Genomic DNA, 26570 nt, shown 5'->3' on the forward strand with positions numbered 1-26570 from the left:
CTGTAAAATCAACAACTGATTTCTCATCAGCAGCCATGCAGACCAGAGGCAGAGAAATAATAGATTCCAAGTGCTGAGAGTAAAAACTCAAAGAGAAAACATTCGCCAAATTAAGTAAAAAGACTGGGATAAATGATAAACATCAAAATGGATTCCACATTCAGATTTCTTCCTAAAAATCCACTTTAAAGAAATGGGAATGTGGAAATTGTAAATGACATGTTATGAGGTGTGTTTTTCTTCTTTAAAGTTAATGAGTTGAAGAGCATAGGATTTATAGCCAATAGGTCTGTCATTAAATGTGTGCTCTTGAACATGATACCTGACTTCTCTGAGCCATAGTTAACTTATCTGTAAAATGGGAATAATATTTTCCTCACTAAAATAGTGTATAAGAAAAATCTTTGTAAACTGTAAAGGGCTATTCACAAGGTAGTTTCTTCTGCCACAGCTGCCGTCAGTATTATTATTACATAAATAGGGATGATGGTGGAAAAGCAGCTGTTCTTCCCCCTACTCACCTGTTGCCTTGGCATCCTGGGAAATCTGGAAATGTAGTGGGAGGAGTAATAAAGATGGTGTCCTCTACCTTAGCCAGGCTTTAATAACTTAGTCCTGAATGAAAGTTCCAGCTTTGTACTCACTAACCAGCCCTACATAGCTACTCTGCCTCTATTTTTTCTAATACAAACTAAAAGACAATTGAAGCAAGACTGATAGAATACATCACTTGCTAGATCACCTCATCTCTACCAACACTTTATTATACACATAAATACAGGGAAGACACTTTTTCTCTATCCTTTTCCTAGGTTGCTTAGTGTGACTGAGTGGGCAAAGGGGCAATGGCCCAGCTTCAGCAGCCCCTGCACAAAGAAATCAGAGCTATTTATGTATGAGGACAGATGGGCACTTGCAACCTTGCTAATAGTCTTGGCAGTACTATTAAGTAATAAAAACAAATTAAGTGCCAAAATATTCTTTGTACCAAAAATATTTTTAAATAGCCAACACACATGCAAATCTTCCCAAATTAGCCATCAAATGGAAACAAATTGTGGAATAACATTTTAAATGCAAAAATACATGTGCTCTTACCAACTGGCAGATATACAACCTAAAATATATTCATATGCAAAGACCACATATGCTTAGAGTACGGTTTATTATGTATGGCTGGCTAATTTTTTAGATTCTGTCAAATAATGGATAGGAAAACAAAATGTTATAAAAAAAATATATAATCTTGACAGTCATTTGAAATGTACCATGTGTTACATGTGGAATGTTTTCCAGTGAAACCAATTTACTTGTTCCCACTTCCCATGACTCAGTATTAGATATTCAAGCTTTCTAAACTATTTTTTGGCAACCAAACTTCCTTGGAATAGTCCTCTTTCCTTCAAGTTATTCAGCACAGGCATTAATAATAAATCCTCAGTTATAGATATGTAACTAAAGATCATTCACATCATCTCTTTCGAACGTAAAAGCACATTTAATAAAGTTATTTAAATAGATCACACAAAACAGAGCCCAGAGTTATTCCTTGAGAATAATTAATTGCTACCATATGAAGCACAATATGACTGCATTCAATTTTTAGTTTAATTGTGTTACTACTAACCTAGAGATTAGTAGGGCAATGTCAATTCCTAACTGAAAGGCAAAGGAAGATTAGTGAGCTCATGAAAAGTTTGTTAAAAGTGAATGTGATTGCAGAATAAAATGGAAGGGCTCAGTGTATAAAACAGGATCTTTGTAGAACAGAAGACTGTTTAGGAAGGTAAAAGTGTTAACTTTTCAGCACCTATCTTCATTCATTAATTTAAAAACTTTTTAAAGCATATACCACATATCATCAGACTTTGTCCTATGAATTCGCTGGAGAAATAGCTGGAGTTCAGAATCCTTCTCAAGAGAACACACAGAATGCAAGCCAGATCTCAGGAAGGAGCAGTAGGCTAACTTTCAGAACCACAACCATTGTCTCTAACCCTCCTAAATCAGGACTCAGTTCCAACACATGTCTCTCTTCCCTCTCTCCTACTCACTACCCACGCTAGGAGATTTATCCCCTCTTTTTTTTTTTTTTAAGATTTTATGTATTTGTTTGAGAGAGAGAGCTCACACAAGTGGGGAGAAGGGCAGAGGGAAAGGGAGTAGCAGACTCTGCGCTGAGCAGGGAGCCCAATGTGGGGCTCAATCCCAGAACCCTGAGATCATGACCTAAGCCAAAGGCAGACGCCTAACTGACCGAGTCATCCAGGTGTCCTGGGGATTTATCCCCTCTTGTGGAGACACTGATTTGCATCCCTTTTTCCTTCTCTTACCAGCTTCCTCTCTTCTACCTACCAAACCCTCCCACTGAGCCCTCTGGAACACTTGATCTATGATTAGTGAACTCCCCTAAGCCTCAATCTCTTCTTCAGGCTTTTCCCCTGCCCCTTTACCTTAATAAAAATCTTGCCGTCCCCTGGGACTCTGTGTACCATTGTAACCCTCTGAGGTGGAGACTGTTCATTCCCTCACATCTCTTTTTACCTCAAGGTCAGGAGATAAGATGTTCTTGCTCACCAATGCCACTTGCCTCTACTCTTCTACCCTCCTGTAAAATCTCCCTGCTCCTTTGTGACTCATTCCATCTAATTATTTGTCCTCCACACACCTCTTTGTTGTTGTCATCTACTACCTTGTGGGTCACTCTCCCTAATTCTCAGAAGTCTCTGGCCCATGGCTTCTTTTTTTTTCTTTCAAGTTTTTATTTAACTTCTAGTTAGTTAACATATAGTGTAATATTACTTTCAGGAATAGAATTTAGTGATTCATCACTTAAATACAACAGCCAGTGCGCATTAAAAGTGCCCTCCTCAGTACCCATCACCCATTTAGCCCATCCCCCACCCTTCACCGACATCAACATCCTTGCAAATGACCCAGCCAACACACCAGCTTGATCTCCTCACTCTAGTGATCTTCACAACATGTAACTACTCACTCTCACACACAAGCCCCGGACCTTGTCGTCACCCCAAACTGTTCTGCCTCCTAAATCGTTCATTCCAGCATCTCATCCCACTTGCGGTCTCTCTCTCCAGCCTGCTCACTCACCAAGCTCTGCTATAGGCATTTGTTAAACTATATATAAACCTGTATAAACTATATATAAACCTATCCCTGCTTTCTCCCTGTCCGTCAGCTCACTCTGTTTTCTCATCCCCTTTTAACCAGTTTATATTCTTTTTTTTTTATTATTGAAGATTTTATTGATTTGAGAGAGAGAGAGCACAAGCAGGGGAAGTGGCAGGCAGAGCGAGAGGGAGAAGCAGGCTTTCCGATGAGCAGGGAGCCCGATTCGGGGCTTGATCCCAGGACCCTACGATTATGACCTAAGCCGAAGGCAGACGCTTAACCAATGGATCTACCCAGGTGCCCCAACCAGTTTGTGTTCTTAATTCATCTTTTAAAACACCCTCTTGTAAATAAATACCCTGAACTTTGATGCTTTTTCCATTACACTCTCCTGACAAAAGGCTAAGGCTGGACAAACCTATCGCTGTGTATCAACACATTGGCTCCCTCTTCCACTCTTCAGAACAGCCAACTCCTGACTCCAGATTTCCACTTGAATAGCTCATTGCTACCTCTAACTCAGCTTTCCTAAAAATGAACTCATGATCTCCCCTCCTCTACCCCATATATACCACAAACGTACTCCCCAGTGGGACAGATCAGTCTTAACCAACTCAGTAAATGACCTCAGCATCCACACAGTCGCTTGGGCCAGAAACCTGGGAGTCATCCTTGACACCTCCCTCTCCTTATATCTAATCAATCGATAAATTTTTACGTCCCAAGAATCTCCCACACATCACTGTGCTGCCACCAACCATACTGTAGGTAGACCACTGTATTCGCTCGCTTCCTACCTGATCCTTTCACATCCAGGCTTGCCCCTTTTTAATCCATTCTGTACACAGTATCAGAAGCTTTTAAAATAAACATACATTTGACTCCTTACTTCTTTGCTTAAAACCCTTCAAAGATATCCCATTGATGTGAAGGTAAAGTCAAAAATCCTTAACACGGCCTAAACACAATAGTTTTTATTACCTACATTTTAAAATGAGGGAACTAAGGCTCAGAGTCATTAAATCAGTTGGTCAAGGTGTAGAACATCCTATGGGAGTGTCATACCAGAAAGACATTTTATGATGGAGAAATAAAATACAAAGATTCTATCTGCATGGTTTATAAATTTATGGCTCAGTGTGTATCTGAATGAACAATTGACTAAAATTACCTTTAAAGTACTAATTGTACTCTTTATTAGCTTTTCATCAGAAGTTTTGAAGACAAATACATTCTTATAATGAGGGAAGGGATCATATGTGCTTTTGCAAATGTACTTAAGACATACAATGTAAAATTTTTTCAACAGAAGTTTATTTGGAGTGAATTTATTAATACCCCCTTGTTAACCAAGGAAAACAGGGTGTACAAAGGAAAATCCTGACAAACACATAGCTGACATATTTGGGGATTTATTTCTATAGTAGTTTTCTATTGTTTTCTGAATTTTCAGAGTTGTCTGTAGTGTTCAAATTGAAGTATGTAACCACAGAGCCAGCCTCACACAAAGTTGTGAACTAAATAGTTTGTCTTTGGCTCTCTTCCAAATCTCTCTTTTTGAACTCTTCACAACTCCCCTCCCCTAAGTGCCAGTGTTGGTACAGTCCACTTTTACTGCCCTTAAACTGCCTCATGGCTTCCCACAATGGTTGCCAGCTTGTATTGCCTTATATTATGGACCTATTCCAACCCTCGCCTTGCACATCAAAATTTACTAGATTTTTTTTCCGTAAAGCCCCACTCTGCTTTCCAGTGTGACAGCCAATTTTCATAAGCTATCATGTATTAATTTTAATGGAGAACTTCTGCAGACAATACCAGAAACAAGTCTTTTCTTTTCACTCTATTTTCTCTGTAACCTCTCAACAAGAAGATAATTTTGAACTTTACATTCTATTATTTGCATTACAAAAAAACAATATTTTTTTTAAATATGCTTTTTCTAACCTCATTTGCCCTCTTCCACATCTTACCCCCTTCCCACATCTTATCCATCTCTGGTTATGACTGTCCTAAACCAAAGGATTGACTCATTGGCAGTCACTGGCAGTCCAGAGGGGAGATAAGCAATGAGATATTCCTTATCGCTCAAGTCATAGCCAACGCGGACAGCCACATTTTAATAGATGTGCAGCAGAAAACTGTATTGAACTAAGATTACAGTGTTCCTAAATATCCAGGTTCTAGGCTTATTATTTTCTTCTCACAAACCCAACCCATCGTTAAGAAATCTGGCAAGTAAGACCCTTAATCACAACCTCGCCGCTCCTGGTAAAAACACCCAAGCTTCAGAAGTGTTCTTTGAGCATGAGAAGGATAAATAATTCATAGCTAACATTTTTTAAGCTTTTACTATGTGGTATTATATGAGATGCTTTGTCTCTTTTGATTCTCACAATTCCTGAGATAGTTCTGTTACTATCTCCTTTTTAGAAATAAGGAAACTGATGTTGGAGAAATTAATTTGCCCAAGAACTCATAGCTAATGGAGCTAGGAATTGAATCCCATTAAGGTCTGACTCCAAAGTTCATGCTTTCATCTGTACTTCTTTGTTGAGAATTTTTAATGTGCCAGAGATGGACTGAATCACCCAGTATGTATATATTAATTCATTCATTCATCCATGAATTATTCATTCATTCATTCATTCAGCAACTTTCTTTTTGAACATTCACTATATACACTTTGCCAGGTGCTATGGAAATCCAAAGCTCAGCCAAATGGAAATCATTCCCTCAAGGAATGTGCCTACCAGGGAAGATGTCATGTGTAGAAATAACTATAACATGAGGTATACAGTGATAAGAGCTATGAAACAGATTCCCTTTTAAAAAACTATTGAAGTTCAGAAAAGGGAGAGCATTTCTCCATCTGGGGAGGTGAAAAGGCTCAAAGAAAGGTGGTATTTCATTTGGACCTTGATAGATGGGAAGGATTTAAACATGAGACAATGAGAAATGAGGGGGTGTACAGGTATTTTAGGCTGAGAGAGAATATAGGAACAAAGACCCAGAGAGGGAAAAGTTAGAAAAAAGTATGTCATGGAAAGCAAGAAGGGAGAGAATGTCAAGAAATGGATAAAAGTGGACTACTATGAATGTGTTACTTGTCCTCATCACTAAACAGAACATATGCTTCTGTTTCATCCCCCTGTCAGCCTCTTATGCATATCCATTTTGTTCCCCTTTTCCCGGTAAGCATCTCTCCATATATGGATGCTCAAGTCCCTCTTTAAAGAAAAGAAACTGTTATGGGTGGAGGTAAAATTTATTCCCATTAAAAGATTAGGAATCACTTATTTAGAAAAGAAAGGTTAAGGAGAAATCTATTCATTCAGGAAGCTTCTGTTAAGATCCTATTTATGTCCCAGAAACTCTTAGATGCTAAGAAAATTTTTTTAAATAAATGTGCCATTTTTGCCTCAAGGATCTAGGGTCAGCCAAAGGAGACAACCATGTTAAGTAGGGAATTGCGAAGTGTAATGAGTTTTTTGACAGAGGAGCGTGTTAGATACAGAAGTGACACAAAGGAGGCAGCAATCAGCTCTGAGGATGTTAATTAGGGAATGCATCCAAAAGAAAAAACACACCTGAGCCCAGTCCTTTTTATTTTTTTAAGACAAATGGGATTAGCCCACATGTTCTATTCTAAAGCTTTTTTTAAAATTTAGTGATGTATCTTGGATGTCTTTTGTGTTAGTATATATAGATATTCCTTATTCATTTTAATGGTTGGATAGTAATCCATTCTGTAGATCTGCCTGTTATATTTAACTAATCCCCTCTTAGTGGGTATTTGAGTCATTTTTAATTTCTTACTGATACACCCAGTGCTGAAATAAATACACACTTGCATTGGAATCTCTGTAAACAAATTCTTAGATGTGTACTTCCACACATTTGATAGATACTGCCAAATTACCCTCCAAAAATATTGGGTGGAAATTCTTATTCCCACACCTGTGCAGAAATTGGAACTGTCAGTCTTTTAAAACTGTCAGAGTAATAAATAAAAAATATTACATTGTTAATTTGAATTTGAATTTAAGTATTAGTAAAGTTGGGTAGCTTTTCATGCTTCCTGGCCAGTTACTTTTCTTTTTCTGCGAACTAATTACTGTCAGAGTCTCCAATTTTACCATATGCAAGCTAATAAATCACCTGTTAGTGTTCGTGGCTGCTGGCAGAAGACATAAGACTCGTGGGTCAGAAACAAAGAACGTTGTCGGACACGACAAGTAACACGAGCATCGTTTGCATTGGCTCCTCTTGCCCCCAGGTCCCACAAGGGCACTGCACAAGGGCCCTCAGGGATGGCTTGCATGCAGTAGGTATATGGCACAGGCAGGAACACGGAGCTTGTCACATCCACCCCCTTTAGAGTGAGTCTGCTCTTCGCCCTGGAGAGAGACTTTCCCGCATCCCTCAAAGTTATTCTCTGTAAACACAACCTAAGAACTAGCCCCCGTTAACAGCTTTCAGGGTCGTGCATCCTATTCATAGCTACAGTAAATGTAGGGAAGTTCAGGGCCCATGGCTAACTGCCTTTTCCAACATCTTCCTTTTCTTATTTTTCTATATGCTTATTTATCATTTTCTCATTGATTTGTAAGCACTCTCTGCTACCACAACAATTATTCCTGGATCTATCATTGAATATCACCTATCTTACCCTAGTTTGCTTTTTTTTTTCTTATTTGATTTTATCCACTGTGGTTTTATGGGGTTTTTTTCTTCCATGGGTTTCATGCAATACCTATAAGAAGCTGCCCTATTATGATAAAAATATACCTACATCAAAAACTAATGATGTACTGTATGGCAACTAAAATAACATAATAAAAAGAAACGAAAAAAAAACCAAAAAATATAGGTCAATTACACTTGAATAAAAAAACAAAGGAAACAAACAAAAATATTAACTGATTTTTTTTCTCTTATGCTTCAGTTTGGGCCTTTAACATTTTGATCCTTTTGGTTTTTTTGACTGTTTCCTTGGCTGTGCAGAAGCTTTTTATCTTGATGAAGTCCCATAAGTTCATTTTATCTTTTGTTTCTCTTGCCTTTGGAGATGTGTCATGAAAAAGGTTGCATTGGCCAATGTCATAGAGGTTGCTGCCTATGTTCTCCTCTAGAATTTTGATGGATTCCTGTCTCACATCGAGGTCTTTCATCCATTTGGAGTTTATCTTTGTGTATGGTGTGAGATAGTGGTCAAGTTTCATTCTTTTGCATGTAGCTGTCCAATTTTCCCAGCACCATTTATTGAAGAGACTGTCTTTTTTCCACCGGATGTTTTTTCCTGCTTTATCAAAGATTAGCTGTCCAAAGAGCCGAGGGTCCATTTCTGGGTTCTCTATTCTGTTCCATTGGTCTATGTGTCTGTTTTTGTGCCAGTACCATGCTGTCTTTGTGATCACAGCTTTGTAGTACAGCTCGAAATCCGGCATTGTGATGCCCCCAGCTTTGTTTTTCCTTTTCAACAGTTCCTTGGAGATTCGGGGCCTTTTCTGGTTCCATACAAATTTAAGGACTATTTGTTCCAGTTCTTTGAAAAATGTCCTCGGTATTTTGATCGGGATAGCATTGAAAGTGTAGATTGCTCTGGGTACCATGGACATTTTAACTATGTTAATTCTTCCGATCCATGAGCATGGAATATTTTTGCATCTTTTTATGTCTTCCTCAGTGTCTTTCAAGAGTGATTTATAGTTTCTAGAATATAAGTCCTTTACGTCTCTGGTTAAGTTAATTCCAAGGTAACGTATGGTTTTTGGTGCTATTGTAAATGGGATGGATTCCTTAATTTCTCTTTCTTCAGTCTCATTGTTCGTGTATAGAAATGCAACTGATTTCTGAGCATTGATTTTTGTATCCCGCCACCTTACTGAATTGCTCTATAACTTCTAATAGTTTGGGCGTGGATTCTTTTGGGTTTTCCATGTAGAGTATCATGTCATCTGCGAAGAGAGACAGTTTGACTTCTTTGCCAATTTGGATACTTTTTATCCCTTTTTGTCGTCTGATTGCTGTTGCAAGGACTTCTAGTACTATGTTGAATAATAGTGGCGAGAGTGGGCATCCTTGTCTTGTTCCTGATCTTAAGGGAAAGGCTTCCAGCTTTTCCCCATTGAGAATAATATTTGCTGTAGGCTTTTCATAGATGGCTTTTGTGAGATTGAGAAATGTACCCTCTATTCCTACACTCTGAAGGGTTTTAATCAGGAAAGGATGCTGTATTTTGTCAAATGCTTTTTCTGCATCAATTGAGAGGATCATATGGTTCCTGCGACTTTTCTTGTTGATATGATGTATCTCGCTGATCGATTTGCGAATGTTGAACCACGCTTGCATCCCAGGGATGAATCCCACTTGGTCATGATGGATAATCCTTTTAATGTACTGTTGGATTCTATTAGCCAGGATCTTGTTGAGGATTTTGGCATCCATATTCATTAGGGAAATCGGTCTGTAATTCTCCTTTTTGATGGGGTCTTTGCCTGGTTTGGGGATCAAGGTAATATTGGCCTCATAGAATGAGTTTGGTAGCTTTCCTTCTGTTTCTGTTTTTGAAATAGCTTTAGGAGAATAGGTATTATTTCTTCTTTGAATGTTTGGTAGAATTCCCCAGGAAAACCGTCCGGGCCTGGAGTTTTGTTATTTGGAAGGTTGTTTATCACTGACTCAATCTCTTCATAATTAATTGGCCTGTTTAAGAAATCAATTTCTTCCTGTTTCCGTCTTGGTAGTTTATAGGTTTCCAGGAAGGCCTCCATCTCTTCCAGATTGCTTAATTTATTGGCATATAGCTGTTGATAAAAGTTTCTAATAATCCTTCCAATTTCATTGGTGTTGGTCGTGACCTTTCCTTTTCACTCATAATTTTATTAATTTGGGTCCTTTCTCTTTTGGATAAGTCTTGCCAGTGGTCTGTCAATTTTATTGATTCTCTCAAAGAACCAGCTTCTAGTCCTGTTGATCTGCTCTACTGTACTTCTGGTTTCTAATTCATTGATTTCTGCTCTAATCTTGGTCAACTGCTTCCTCGTGAGTGACTAGGCCTGTCCCTTTGTTGCTGTTCCAGCTTCTTGAGGTGAGAATATAAAAACTGCATTTTAGATTTTTCTATTCTTTTGAGTGAGGCTTGGATGGCTATGTATTTCCCCCTTAGGACTGCCTTTGCAGTATCCCATAGGTTTTGGACCATTGTGTTTTCATTCTCGTTGGTCTCCATAAATTGTTTAAATTGATTTTTGATTTCCTGGTTTATCGAATCATTCCTGAGCAGGATGGTTCTTAGTCTCCAAGTGTTTGAGTTTCTTCCAAATTTTTCCTTGTGGTTGAGTTCCAATTTCAAAGCGTTGTGGTCTGAGAATATGCAGGGGATAATTTCAGTCTTTTGGTATGTGTCCCAGAACATAGTCTATTCTTGAGAATGTTCCATGGGCATTAGAATAGAATGAGTATTCTTTGGTTCTGGGGTGTAGTGTTCTATATATATCTATGAAGTCCAGCTCGTCAAGTATGGCATTCAAAGCCTTTGATTCTTTGCTTAGTTTTTGCATTTTGATCCTTTTGGAATCTACTTTCATCTAGGAATGATGTAGGGATCCACTTTGGTTTTGCCAAATGGCTAGACAGTTCTTGCAACCTCATTTCCTGTCTTTCCCTACTTGTTTGAAATGGTATCTTCCTTACTATTTATCTGTACTTCTGTACTTATATCTTATACTATTTTTTGTTCTATTTCTTCTAATCTATTTGTAGGCTACTACCAAACCTTATCTTTTAACTCTGATAGCTTTATAATACGCTTAACAGCTGGTAGAATTTATTCCTCATTTTTTCTCTTTTATTTAAAAACTTTCTTGGCTGTTTTCACATAGTATTCTTGAATGGGTTTTTAAAATAAAGTAGGTAAACAGGGTGAATATAACTATGAAAAGAAATTCTAAACTGTCTTTTTCAGACATCCCTTTTTAAAAGTCTTGTTCATGTTATAACTTTTATGGTTTAATTTGCATTTCCACAAATATAGAACTGTATCATAGTTTCTATTTGCAACTCCTAAAATCTTCTTTATTTTAATATAGATTCCTTGTAGTTTGGAATACTGGGATGAACTCCAGAAGGTTTTTGTTGCATTTCAAGAATTTAGTCTGTCTGAAAGCAAAGTTTGTGAACTGCAGTTGCCGGATATCAATCTTGTGAGTGACCAGAAGAAACTGGTATCCTCGGATCTTTGGAGAATTGTCTTGAACAGCAGTCAAAATGGTGCTGACGACCAAAGGTAACTCGGTGAAAAATGAAATGGTGACATTATACTGAGAGGCAGTCATCAAGTCATCGTATCTGGTGGCCCCTCACGTAGCCATAGCTCAGCCGACTAGCAGCTGCGTTTGTGTGAACTACAGATGAGAACTAGGACATAAGACAGAAGCTGATAGAGCAGAGACTGCGTACTAAAAATCCTGTGTTGTAGGTAAAATACAGCCTTGTGAGCCCTAACGATAAGAACGTGTTCCTTAAATATAAAAGCAAAAAGTGCAAAAAACAAACTACCAAAAAAAAAAAAAATTGAGCCCTCCTGAACAAAAAATACCAAGAAAAAGAATCATTAATTCCTCAACAGACTCTTAATGACGCAGTAAACAATATGTGTCAGTGATAACCCTGCGGCATTAAGAGAATGGTTAAATAAATGCTATTGTCTCCTTCTAAAAAGATAAAGTTTGGAATTATTGCTTTCTTAAGTGGTTTTATTTTTTTCTTAAAGATTTATTTATTTACTTGAGAGAGAGAGAGCACATAAGCAGGGGGAGGAGGGAGGGAGAAGCAGACTCCCCACTGAGCAGGGAGCCTGATGCAGGGCTTGATCCCAAGACCCTGGGATCATGACCTGAGCTGAAGGCAGATGTTTAACCAGCTGAGCCACCCAGGTACCTCTCTGAAGTGGTTTAAAGAAAAACTTTAAAAGACCTCTAGACATTAGAAAAACTTGGCTAACCAAAATGACTTCTATCCAAAGGATTTCTAGATAGCTCTACATTATATTTGGCCATAATGAATCTGTAGAGCTGTAGACTTCAGGTGTTCTGTATCATGTCCCCACAACTTCCTGTCCCACATCTCCTACAGGGTATCTGGTTAATGGCAAAGAAGGGCCAGACTGTCCCTGATTTCAATGTTTGCCTGCTTGATACATCCACTAACTTAGAGTAGAAAAAAAATTGGTTTCAGTAACCTATTCTTCAGTATGTCTTCTCATTTACATATTCCTATTTGTTAAGCCTTTCTGTTCGTGCTCCCACAAAAGACAAGAAAAATATACTAAATCACAGTCAGCGGAATCATTTTCTTGGGTCATATGATAATGCGTGTACCATGGGCTCAGGCCCATCTTGCTGTCTATCACTCTCAATGTCCCACCTTCCAGTTCCCCTGATGAACTGGGTTTAGCATTATCTTACTCCTTTTGTATAATCCCTCCTTTTTTCCCCCAAACAACATTCTGGCACTAACAAAGAGAAAAAAACATCCATCATTCATAACATCCTGCAAATCAACTATTTTCTCTTTTCTGTGTTACCTTTATCTTTGCCCATGACTATTTGCCTTTACAAGGTTATAATTGTAGTACATCATTTCGTATTCTGATTCCTACTTTATGTTATAAAGAGCTGCGAATGTTTTCTCTTAATTAGTAATACTGTTTGTTCATTGAAGAGCATTTGGGAAATAAAGAGAATGCCATCACCCATGGCCATATCATACTGATAACCTCTGTTAACATTTTAACAGTAGCCTCACAGTCTTTTCCAGTGATTACTTTGTGTGCTTAATAATAATGTTTTATGCTTTATATATTTTATTTCTAGGTCATGTGGGCCCTTTAAGAATAATTACCTTCTTTTATATTACCTACTGATTATAGTAAAAATATATTAGAGGAGTGGGATCTTAATTTCACCTATATATGTAATGCAGCAATGAAAAGAATACCCATCCTGTGAGATGTTAGCAAATGTATAGGAAGATTGCCTATTCTAAGTACAGGTTACCTAGTCAGAAACCAGGAAATCTCAGAAAATAGAGCTGTAAATAACAAAAATGTTTTTAATCCAAGTTTCCTTAATAGTATCAAGGTAGAAATCATTTCTTGATTCTAATTATGAAAGAATGCATTTTCAGCATTGAAAGAAGCATTCTCGACAAGATTAATTCCTCTGAATTTGAAACATTCATAAAAATTACTTTTGTGGTAAGCTTAGCACTACAGAAATGTGGAACCTTTAGGGAATGGAAATTTATGCAGACAATCAAATTCAGGCAATTTTTCACCAAGCTTTTGACATTGTAATCACAGATCTTTTGTCCTCACCTGGGATTTTTCAAGTTACCTAATATTTCACAATTGATCTTGCTTTGTTTGACATTAACCATTTTTCAGATAGAATTTGATATTAATGAAATTAAATTTAAAGAGTTAGTTTAAAAGTCAACTTCATAAGACCCTACTAAGACACTTTTCAAAAGGGACAGTAAATAAATTTTATCCAATTTCTAGAAAGAAAACATTAGGCTTCAGTAATATGTCAGCATTTCATGCAGAAAGAAAACTGCTGCAGTTAGCTCCAGTATATTCTGTCATGAGAAATTTAGAACTAGACAAAAACCTGATGCTTTTATGATTAGAGATTATCTTATAAGTAATATTCTTGGTGGTTTGAAAAGGATATGCATCAGACTGTTGTACATTCCAGGAAGAAAGTTCATAAAAATAAGTCCTATGAAGCTTAATCTTAAAAAGAAAAAAGAGGAAGAAAAAGCAAAAGCCATCTTGCCCACAATTGGCATAAAGTTGCAACAGTGTAGGGCAGCTCAGTGGTAATGGCATCACTGTATGTATGTAAATAGAAGCACTATTTAATAGAGAATGCCAAGTTAGAAGACCTGGATTTATGTCCTCGCTCCATCACCAACTAGGTATTTGGCTTTGAGAAACTGATTTTTAAGCTAAGGCTTTAAGATATGAGCAGGAGCTAACGGGTCCAAAGGCAGGTAGCCTTCATTACAAAGGACTGGAGACAAAAGAGCCAATCTCTTAAACCTTAGTATGTTTATCCCATACAGGCATATTATCTTTAATTCAATGCCTGTGTGCTTGTAATAGTTACATTCCACCATCTTTAACTAGTGGTTTGCTTGATCATATGAAAAGGAATGATTGGTAATGGTGGTGCTTTTTTGAAGGTAGCATTCAAAGTAGAGAAACTTCAAGGTTAATTTCCACTATAGTATTGACCTCTTAGGAGACTTCTCCTATTTGCTGCATACTGGACTGGAGGCAAGAGATACAACCTTTAAGCCCTGATCAAGATATCCATTTCAGCTATTTATCTTTAATCTAATCATGTATGCATTTGCCTACACTCATTGCTTAAGCCTAAATAAATCCCCTTTATCAGTTAGGTCCTGACAAGAAACAGAAGGCACACTCAAACTTGAAGATTGTGGAGAGTTTAATGAAAGGACTATTAACAAAAGTGTGGGCAGGATTAAGGGATGGTACAGTACCCTGGGGCTAGGAATCCTGGGGAACCATCCCATTCTTAGGCCTGAAGGAGCCAGGGGAATACACACCCTCACTCCACTCTCCTCTCGCCTTCTAATCTCCTATGGGCACCTCCTACTGCCTGAACCAGAGGACAAGACAGAGGACAAAGCAGCTTGTTGATACAGTCCAGTGGCAGAGAAGAGGATGGAGAAGGGTAGAAAGTGTGGATCTAGTGAGCAAACAGAAGGTATCCAGCAATTACACACTCTATTTGGAATATACAGTTTCTTACCCAGTAACTGGCCCTACAAGGAAAAAAAGGGAAACAGAGTGGTGGGCCCAACTCTCAGGTTTTGGGCCACTCTGCTGGGTTCCCTGGGTTTGGAATCAATTTGATGTCTTCTGATGGATCAAAACAACCGTCTAATTTGTTTCCCGCCTCTTACCCTCACGCCAAAAGACTAATCCTAGAAGTATGTGACTTTGTCAAGTCATACAAATTACAGGCAACTATCATGAAACACAATAATAACTGCAGATCCTGATATATAGGTCCAGTTAACTTTATTACCAGTTGATAATGCTCAACTGTGTTCACCTGTGCCAAGTCTTTGGTGGTTGGTTGTGCATATTGCACGGTCATTTCTCACAACATTGGAACATGTGAAAGCAGATTACTTATAAGGACTTTTTATCCCCACCCCCAAAATGCTGGTTAATGGAAGAAGGCATCTTAGAATAGAAGTGTGGCTTAAGGGTACTCTTTCTTCATGCAATGAAAATTGAAACTCTGGTGAGATTTTTGGAGTACTTTCATTTTTTGGTTGTACCACAACAAAGTATTCTCTCCTACTCCCTAAAGATCTTATAAAAGAACCCCCCTTCACTCCTGTTTGGTAATCTTTGAGACCGTAGTCAACAGCTTTTTTTTTTTTTTCAAAGAGGAGATGCTTTTCATTTTTCGGAGCCTTGATTCTTGCATAGACAGACAGCGGAAGAATTAGAAAAATGATCGTGATGATCAAGTCTCTGGATTGTTTCTCTTCTCTCCACGAGTTGATTACACATCTCGTAAATTATGTTTTTCCTTTTGACATCTGGATCAGAGTTCATTGTACCTAATTAAGGAGATCACACAAACGTAACTACTCTAAGTGTCCCTAGCAGGGTCATCCCTCTCCTATACATCACTGGTTAGCTCTATTACACTTACATCTTTTTAGTCCTGGTATAAGAGGTAGGCATATATATGCTGCTTTTATGGTATATAATGATGATCAAAATAAGTTGAGTGTCAAAAAACTATAATTTTACTGATTTAAAATACATTTAAAGTATATTCAGGTTGTATATGCCATATTAATTGTGATTAAGAAATTTTAATTTTGATGGGACTCTAATTTTTCAGTAAATCTGAATTTTTAAATACAGTTTAACTCAACAACCATTTTAGTTAGGATTTTAAGATTGAAAGAGTATTGCTAACTACCTGAGTGTGTTAGGAGTTACTATATAAGCCAAAAAATATCTCTTTTTAAAAATGTATGTGTATATTTAATTTAGGAAGAACTAAGAATTAATCAATTTGTTATTAATAAAAATTGTAACACATACTCCTGTTTTAGTAACCTTTTTCAACAAGTTATACTATCTGCTACTCTAAAGATAGAAAAATAAATCTTGGAAAATCTCAAGAGTGTCAAAAATTGTAGTTGGCAAGAAAAATGCTTCAGATAAACACCTCTGTTGTTGTACTCACTGTTTTCAAACTGATCTCCTAGAACTCTTGCCTAGATTTTTAGTAATATTTTGACTAACATTGTACCCTATTTCTAACAAGTTCTGAAAGTAGTTCAAATGTATAAAACACACAATTAATACGTTTTGCTCTTTCTGAATAAATACAAGTTTTAATTTTACCTAGTCAAAGAAGTCTGTTATTTATAACTCCACAGATAAATTCCTAGAAGGCTATTTAAATCAGTATGCCCATTTATAGAAGCTTTAGAATATACTTAGATGCATTTCTTGCACATGGCATTTAATCAGTAACCAACTGCCCCACAGTTTGTATTCTCTTGGCAGGCACTGGAGATTTACTAACATGGCAGTAAATACCACCATATAAGTATAAACTCCTTAAAATTAAATACTCAGTAAACGTGTTGGAATGCTCCTAGCTTTCATTTTCACCAGGCTTTTCCCAGCCTCTTTCAACATGTAGCTGAGGATTCATACTCTGAGAATCCCACGTGATGCTCCTCACGCCATTCTGAGTTCCTCTTACTTCTGCTCTGGCGGCACTTCCGACTTTCCTGTACCTGGGTGGTTGTTCTATTTGATGATGTTTCTAAATGTCTACATATTTTATATCGCCACTTAGATGGTGATATAAAACCAAGGATTTATTTCCTTAGTTTTTCCTCCCTAGGATACTATAAATCACGGTGTTTCTTCTCTAGGCTCCTCATGGACTTGGAAGCCAGGCTCGCATAGCTGTAGCACAGATTTCAGATTTGGAAAGAAGAGGGCAGAGGACAGTGAGAGAGAATGGGGCGGCATCTATTCAGTGAGCCACCGTCACCAGAATGTCCCTTGCGCCATCCCACTCCCCAGTTCCCATGTCTCTGCTAGCACTGAGGCAAGGCAGCTAGGCAGTATGTTTCCTGTGCATGCTAACAGCTGCCACGTACAAACTTCTTCCCTCCTATAGATGCCTTCACTGGTCCTTTTAATGAGATTTTACTTGTTTAAAATGGCGGTAGATGGGCAAGTGAATAGAGGACCCATGCAGTGAACTGTCCATGGGACCTTGGTTCTTCTGGACATGGTCATAACTTTTATGGCACCTAGTACACTAGTTAGTGGGTGTTCAGTAAAGAGTATTGGCTAACTCATGGCCCTATGGATATGGACAATCTGGAGAAGTAAAACAAAGTGAAACATTTATGGTGACACTGAAAGTATTGGGTTTTTGAACAGCAGAGTCATACTCCAAATTGTGTTGGTCTTAAACTTATAGGAGAACAAGTTGTCCATAAATTGTGTGGGTTGTGGATGGAGGAAAATTGGGTTGGAGGTAGGTCAACATGACCTGGGGTTTGAGGAATCCTTTGAAATTTTTCTGCTAATAACTTATAAATAATAATCAACATGAACTTAATTTTTAAAAATTAAGTTTTTGTGAGTTTATGTGAGTAAATACAGAAGATTTGATGATAATATATTAACTATAGGATTATGGGTGCTAGTTTTAAAAACCCTTATAGAAAGACATTTTACTTATATGGTATTGGGAAATCTAGGTCATTGATATTCTTTTATCACTTATTTCCCATAGCTCTGCAAGTGAATCTGGTTCTCAAAGCACTTGTGACCAACTTGTAACTCCAACAGCCCTGGCTGCCTGTACCAGAGTCGACTCCTGTTTTACCCCATGGTTTGTCCCATCTCTTTCCATTTCCTTCCAGTTTGCTCACCTGGAGTTCCATCTTTGTCATCACCTTGATCAACTAGGCACAGGTACTCTTTCCTTTAGCATCTGAATAGCATCCACTTAATACTTACTGTTTTTCTTGAGTGTTCTCAAGACATAGTTCATCGATTTTTTACCCAGATAATTAATTTTACTTTCAGGAAGTAAAAAGGTGTGGAAGGGTTTTCATTCTGTGTATTGCAGTATTAGTGATGTTTCAAAGTGCTGTGATTATTAATCACTTCCACCACCCAGAGCTCTTTCCCTACTGACTACCACCCATGTGGTGGTGAAAATTTTTAGAAGACACATTCATTTCCCCTAAAAATGAGCACTGGCAAAATTATTCTGAAGTTGACTTCATCTAACAGATGTACCCCTTACTTTTGAGCCATCATATGGACCTATTTTATAGATTACCAGTAGTATTGAACTAACATGATTTTGCATGCTTCCTATTAAGAATTTTCAAGGAAGTTACAAAAATTGCAGGTTTTACTGTTATTCTAATTAGGATCTTTTTAAAAGAAATACATCTGTTTCTATTCTATGTTCTGAGCTACTGCATTAGTGATGGACAGACTCCAAAAGTATTCTGTATTACCTGATGTCAAAAGCATGAATACATTCTACAACAGATGGGCAAATTCTCCAGAAATTTAAAGGACTGTCCTTTTTACAAGTTGGTAAGGTGGAGGATTAAATTTTCCCACACACCAAAAGTGGTCTTTTATAAATTTGCCAATGTTACATGAATAATACTCCTAAAAGTCTATACCAAACATTTCCTAGTTAGTACATTTTGATTCAGGTTTTCAACCTAAGATGTAATGGAAAAAGGAGAAAAAAAATCGGATTTAAAAAATCAGATTAAAACCAAACACAGCTGCTGTTAAGCATCTTGCCTTTTCAGCAAAAAATGGAATTTAACCTGCTTTTTCTAACTCTCTTTGAGTCATGTTTTTGTTTTTGAGATTTGGTTGATAGATACAGAGCCTTTCATTCGATATTTGCCTCCTCTTCATTTTATCTCTTGTCTTCTGTGATCAAATTTTTGTGTGTGAAAGGGAATGTGAACTTTGGACACTATATGTTTGAGGCATGCCGATTGAACAAAACCATTTCATTGGCAAATATCAAATGGTAATTCAAATATTATAATGCCTTCAAGAGAGTGTTTGAATTTATTCAACCGCAAATAACGAACTTGGTAACCAAAAAGTGAATAATTTAAACATCCTCTCTTTATTTCCATAAAAGATTGGCTCATCTCAGTTGCTGTTTCTCCTGTTTGTTTTCTCAACAGCCCCACCGCAATACCTACAGCCATTTATTTCCGATAAAAATGTGCCATCTGAACTAGAATACATGATTATTTCCTTCAGAGAACCACACGTGTATCTTCGACAGTGGAACAATAGTCCTGTCTGTCAGGAGATCCGGTTCTCAGCTCAAGCAGACTGTAAACTTCTCGAGTGCAGAAATGTCACGATGCAAAGCGTGGTGAAACCCTTCAGCATCTGCGGGCAGATGGCCGTTTCCCGTGACGCGGCCGAAAAGCTGCTCGACTGCACCATCGTGGTGGACTCCATCTTTGTCAGCTTTGGGCAGCATGTGGTTCATTCTCTAAACACTGCAGTCCAAGCGTGGCAACAGGTATGCACATCCTAGAACAGTTTACAGTTTGTCTGCATGTGATCTTTTACTAGGCACCCTATGTTATCACTCCTAATAGTAAGCAAAGCACAAACAAAAATGTGAGAGAATGAAAAATTTGATGGGCACCATTGTATTTGGGGTTTTCTCTGTTTAGCAAAGTGATTCATGTTATTTTTAAAACCTTCGGAGAATATGGGTTCTCTACACATGCATAGGAGACCGTGCCCACATTTTTGTGACTAATGTACCACATCTGTGTGGAAAGTAACATATTCCCAGAAATTTTTTCCAAGTATTATGGCTTTCCTTTGCCAAAGCTTCAACTTAGTTATGTATCAAATTGTCTAAGCATCCATTGCAAAAATGAAGAACCTGTGTGAGCCTTGCCGATAGTAAACATTTCGTCTTTTCAAAGGGAAAAAGCAGTGAGAAGAAATATGCAAGCCCAACTAGTCCTAGTCTTTCCCCCTACTATCATTCTGCCATTTTTTAATCAGTTAAAGGCTCTCGATTGATAACGTTTTGCCTTTCATCTCTTGCCAGAAATTAGCCATATCAAACAAGGGGATGAAGTGTAAGTGTGTGCTGCACGGTGTATTTAAAATGAGGAACCTGTCTGTGCCCCTAGCATGAAAATAATTTCACAGAATGTTTGGGTAATACTGTGCTCCACAATTTAAGAACAAATCACTTCTGCTTCCTTACTGATTTTCAGTATAATATTGTATTTCTGTCAAGTTTGTGTTGCTGTTAAAGCTGGGACGCTCCCCCCCACCCCTGCGCCTCTGTATATGCTACCTGCATTTGTGCAGAGCTGGCCCCCCAGGAGAAATGGTCCTTCATCCTGCACTGAACTCATGTGGAGACAGCCTGGGGGAGGGGGAGGAGGGGGAGACAGGGGGGCTCTGAGTTCTCTAACTTAAGAATTTTTATGGGAATACACTCTTTTCTTTATATGCATGAAGACCTATATAAGACTAAGGAATTAATTACCTAACATGGCACTACAATAGCAAAGGGAAAGAAGATAACACATCTGTTTTTTATTTTAAAATTCTTTTTTAAGGGCATTCCATGGTTTTCTTGTTGCAGAGGACATGCGTAAAATAAGAGCTAGTGTGATCTAAATCTTTGCAGCTGGTTCGAATAGTGATGTGAAAAAAACCTCCATGGCTCCAATTTCTGTTTTTTGTCATATTTTGAACAATGCATTTAATAAAAAACAAACCTAGAAAATATAAAAGAGTCATTGATAGAGCATTTAAACCCAGGATATTTTTGTCTTGGTATCAGGGCCATTCTAAGAGGACTCATATGTAGCAACTACTGCAAAATGGCCTTCAGAAATATCAGTTTCCTCCCAGGGTAAAAATATTCTCTTAGACACAGCTATACATATAAATAAAATATGGTGCATAAATATTTAAATGTTTTAAACCACATCAGAGTGCACATGACTGACTGGCTAACACAGTGCCTTGAAGGAATATTCTGAGTTTTTTTTAAAAAATGGAATTGTATATTTGATTAAGTAGAGCCATATGTCACGTAGCATATTGCTGACAGGTACATTCTATGAATAGTTGATTCTGATTTATACAGGGATTTGGCAATGTTAACATGAGCCACAAGAGGATATACTTCTGTAATTGTTGCTGTAATTTTCTTGTTTCCTCTCATGTCAAGGGTACTTGCCACCAAGTTTTAATGCGGTAGGCATCTAACCCTATGCATTCTAAAGTAAATACAAAAATGCACTACTTTGAAATTACAGGACATTTGACATTGAAATGGGTTTATAGAGGGTTATTAAGTTCATTGTTTCTAAGATGTTCCGAATGTGGCTTATTCCCTCAGTGGGGAAGATTAGTTCCCCAAGCTTGGAGGTTATTGTGTGTACAGTGCTCACATGCAGTCTAATTATTGCCGATGAGAAATAAGAATTTAATAAGCAAGATAAGTTATTCGAGTTCTCCGCATACTTTTATTGGATTCATATCTGAGACAAGTCATTTATATCCAGTGTGGATGGACCAGACAGTTGAAGCACGAAACAATTTGGCCTTTCACCTTTAGGTCACAAGCTCAAGATTAACAGAAGCCTTCATCAGTGTCTGATTTCTCTGGCTGTAGATTTTTTTTTTCTCTTTTGCACATGATTAATGTTTCGTGAAACCAGATTAAGGACGCAAAATGCCACTTGCAATTTGCTTTGTATTTCAATGCCATATCCCGACATTTGGACAAAATAACATGTAAAGGGGATTTTTATTTAAAAATGAGGTTATGCTCATGTGTCTTATCTTACACCAAAATGATGTCTGTTTCTGTTTAATTGCAAATGCCTGTACAACACTCCAGCACAAATCTTAAATGTAAATAAGCCATCTTTTAATTACAAATCTGAGTAAGCATCCTGAGACTTAGATTATATGATGTCATATAAAGAGTGTGCGAACTGTTTTATAATATACCAGAGTTTAAGACACTCCAAGAAATGCTTAAACTTATTACAGTTATAATGAGCTCCACAGATGAAGGAACAGTAGAGAAACAGTTCTCTGAGGACTTTGAATATTCTTTGGAAAAATGTAAACAACCCCCTTGTGTTCTTTCATTTACATTTTTCTAAAACACGCATCATTTATTAAAGGTCAGTTTTTGGAGATGAGGAAAGTAATATGATTTTTTTTTCCTACTCAAGCCCCATCTGATAACTTAACCTCTCTGTTACCAGCAGATTGATCTCAATTCGTTATGAAAACTGAATTTCAATCTCAGGACATCTATCTAACTGGGAGTTTGGAATCATATGCCTTTCTTCATGTTTGTACTCTTGGACCTAAAGGAGAGAAAAATGTTTATAAGGAGAGGAGTTTATGTTGATTATATAATGGCAAATGGAAAAATCTCATCAAAATAATTACACACTGTGACTCCAGTTTGATTAAAGGTTTATAAACCTTTAAATATGTAAGACATATAAGATAGGATTAGACAGGATAGACTGAAATAGAAACAGGCAGGATACTCTGAGGAGAAAAATTGCTAGAAGAAAATCCACCAAAATATTAACAGCAGTTATTTGAGTATAAAATTAGAGACTTAAAAAAAAATCCATACTTCCTATATTTTCTAATTTTTCTACTGTGAACATGTATTCACTTATAATTCTAAAAATCGAATTCACTCATGTATTTGTTTCATAAGTGTTTATCGAGTACCTACCTGTCAGGCATTATGCTGAGTACTGGAGATAAACTGGTAAATAACACAGACCTGGTTCCTGCCCTTATGTAACATGGACTCTAATGATGGAGACAAGAGTGAACCCAAAATCAAATAATTTCTTAGTTCCAAGAGGGAAAGTGAAGTAGTAGAGTGTGACGTGAGCATAAAATAGAGGGATGTGACCTGGTCTGGTGGTGCTCCCAGAATGCTACTGAGAAGAAGGGACCTGAAAACAGGAACCTGAATGCTAAGTAGAAGGAAGTTCAGTGTGAATGAAAAGAAGTCCAAGCAAAGGAAAGGCACTGGGGCAGGAAGGAGTTGGATGTGTTGAATGACTTAAAAGTCAGCAGTGCGGGGTTGGAGGAGCAGGAAAGAGCTCGCGGAGCTCAGGCGTGGCAAGCAAGTGAAGAGTGGCTCAAGGTGGGGCAGGGGTCAGATGAGGCAGGACGTTCAACCCCACTGGCAGGCAAACTTTGAAATCATAGCTCATGATTAAAAGCCGCAGCATAGAGTATGGTAGGCAACAGATGATTATTGCTTATAATTACTTTGGTCTCTCTTAACCCAGGATTCTATTTTGTGATTAGTGTGGCTGTCAAGTGAAGTTCCGCTCTGTGAGAATAGGGAGGTTGGTGAGAATCGTTGGATGACAGAGTGAGAGGTCCCTGAGGGTATTTGGAAAAATAAGGTATTTCAGGGCCTCTCCATCACCTACAGCCCGAAAGCACTGCCCACCTACTTAGGGGGCCTTGTACATGACTGGGAGTGGATTCTGCCCCCAAGACACCTGTCCTGGGTGAGGTTCTAGGTTGGGTCTTGGTCCAGGCTGGATTCCAGGTACTTTCATCCTTAGACTCTTCGGGCCTCATAATCACTTAAGTCACTATGCTCATGAGTAATGTGTCCCCTTTTACTCTCCCTCCCCTTGGGAAAATGGCAAGTGACCGAGTGTGGCATTGTGACATTTGGCTCCACAACCAGGAAGTAGAGGCCACCAGAAGTATCAGTTACGGTTACCTGCCATCATCTGCAAATGGATTGGCTAACCAAGATTTTTTTCTTACATTCTCAATTTGAGCATCTATTTAACTATTCATTTTCCAAAAGTATGTTTCTTATTTTTTAAACCGTAAGCTAACCAGAGTGATAGAAGAGAAAACACAGAAATACTCTGTCATTTTGTCAGTGTTTGGATATAACAGCAGCTGGTGGAGACACCATTAAGCTGAGAACGGAGGTCTCAACACAGAACCATATTACTAATTTGTTGAGCCTCGGCAAATTAATGGAAGACGTGAGCTGATGGATGACTGTTAGCTGACAGAGACACCAACAACTGTTTTTCAGCGAACATTATCTCTCTTGAAAACTGCAACTTGGCTTACACTGACTCCGGAGCTGGTCTGTTTTGTGTGTTCAGCCTCTTAACAATAGAGGGAAAGTTATGGTTTTATTCACATCTCTCCCTGAGCAGATTTACACACACACATCCATCCTCCCCCTTAAGGGATCTGGGGATGTATTACCTAAATGATCCTTACTTTCTGTAGGGTACAAACTGTGGCTTTGGTAATTGGTCTTGATTGTCGAGTTTAGAAGGCCAGGAACATGGTAATTCTAGCCTCCAGGACTCTGCTCAAAAACGTGCACTACTCAGTACAGCATTCTTTGGACCATGTTAATTCATTTTAAAACGTTAAAAGTTTGAGGGGTCTCATTGTTCTTTTACTCTTCTGTGTGTATGATTTATTTTGCAGGAGTATAAATCAAAACATATTCTTGGAACATTTAAGCTCTCTTTAAGGTATTTTTTGTGCTTATCCTGGAAGTATAGAATACTTTGTATACCAGAGCTAATGACAACAGATCTTTTAGTGTTTCTGTGTTGTAACAATCGCCACTGGGCAGACAGCTGCCAAACATCTTGCAATTAATCTGATGCACGTTGGCTTTCGTATTCTTTTTCTTTCAGAACAAATGCCCTGAGGTAGAGGAGTTGGTCTTCAGCCATTTTGTGATCTGTAATGACACACAGGAGACACTGCGGTTTGGCCAGGTGGATACTGATGAAAATATTCTGCTGGCGAGTCTCCATAGTCACCAGTACAGCTGGCGCTCTCACAAATCCCCACAGGTATTTGAGAAACAGCCTTACAAACACAGCAATTGTTAAGGTTGGGGATTCATTTATTCTGCATTTGTGTCCCTGTGTCCAGTTATTTCCCTTTTTAAGTCTCCCAAGGAACCACACAGCGTAGCTGCCTCTGACAGAAACCCAGAGACGTTTAGAGCTGGGAGCCCAGTGCAACCATGCTTCTCTTGGAGGGGACAGTCTTCATGGTTAGCACAGGTGCCACGGAGGCAGCACGGCGTGGCGATTATGCGGTTGGACTCTAGAGCCAAAGTTCGTAGGCTTTGATCCTGGCTCTGTGTAACCTTGATTTCCTCTCCAGCTTCAGTGTTCTCATCTGTAAAATGGGGCTAACGATAGGACCCGTTTTGTAGGGTCCAGAGGACAAAGTGAGTTACTGTGTATAATGGCGCTAGAATAGCGCTCGAGACACTGTGAGCATTACGTGTTGGCTATTATTATTTATGCATTTGTTCAGATTTTTTACTACATACATACTTTCCTCCTGGCATGTCCTGGGCACTGGACATGCAAAGACAAGGAAGTCACAGTCCTTGCCCTCCAAGGACGGCTCACAATCTGTGACCAAGGGGGCACTGAGAAAAGACATACCAAAGGATGTCTGTTTTCCAAGTAGTATAATTCCATTTTCCTGTCACTTTAGATGGGAATAATTAGAGGGATGTGCCCTGCAGGGATAATATGAGGATGAATTAAATACAAAGATGTGGTCTTAAATGAGTAAAAGAAATCCTAGGAAGTCATCTCAAGAATAATGTATTTCTAAAACTCTGGGTAATAAGGAAACTACTGCTTGTGATTAAAAGAAAGTCATTAGATTAGAGAGCAAGTTTTCCCATCTGGTCTATAGACCAGCTTTAGAATATGTTATGCCCTCGGGGTACCTCTTGCTTCCCCCCTTCTTTTTCATCACACTGCCACATTACTAGATTAAAATTTGGAAAGGTAGACACAGTACATTCTTATTTAAGAATATTTATTTAATTCTAGTAAACCTGACAGGACATTAAAACCACATAAATCCTTTTTTAATAAAACTTCTTAGAAGAATTTCTCAGATGAGATGATGTTGTACTCATCTTTTTAGAGTGAATGACATGCCCTTGTTTTCTAATGTTTCTCTTGAGAAATTTCCATGTTCTTAAGCGTTGAGTTGTTTGCCCCTCGTAACATAGTTAAAGGCCAGTTTGTTTGTTTCAAAATACCTTTTTGGGTTTTTGTCTTACTAATTGCAGAAGTGAGAACATATAGACATGTGGCAAAAAAACATTTTTAAAAAGAAAAACAGAACTCCTATAATGGCAACCACTCAGACACAACCCATGTTAATACTTGTCATATAGCCTTTTAGATGTTCGAAAAGT

At 38.1% G+C, this 26570-nt stretch overlaps 1 protein-coding gene across 1 annotated transcript in view; it reads left to right on the plus strand.

Moving 5' to 3' along the window:
• VPS13B (vacuolar protein sorting 13 homolog B) overlaps positions 1-26570 on the plus strand; it is a 759954-nt gene that overhangs the window by 645160 nt on the left and 88224 nt on the right. Inside the window, exons 40-43 of the mRNA XM_040625596.1 lie at positions 11226-11422; positions 18030-18211; positions 19471-19820; positions 25027-25188. Coding sequence (XP_040481530.1) covers positions 11226-11422; positions 18030-18211; positions 19471-19820; positions 25027-25188 — 891 coding nt within the window. The remainder of the gene's footprint in view (positions 1-11225; positions 11423-18029; positions 18212-19470; positions 19821-25026; positions 25189-26570) is intronic.

Source organism: Ursus maritimus, unplaced genomic scaffold (assembly GCF_017311325.1).
Source record: "Ursus maritimus isolate PB19 unplaced genomic scaffold, ASM1731132v1 scaffold_9, whole genome shotgun sequence".
NCBI lineage: Eukaryota > Metazoa > Chordata > Mammalia > Carnivora > Ursidae > Ursus > Ursus maritimus.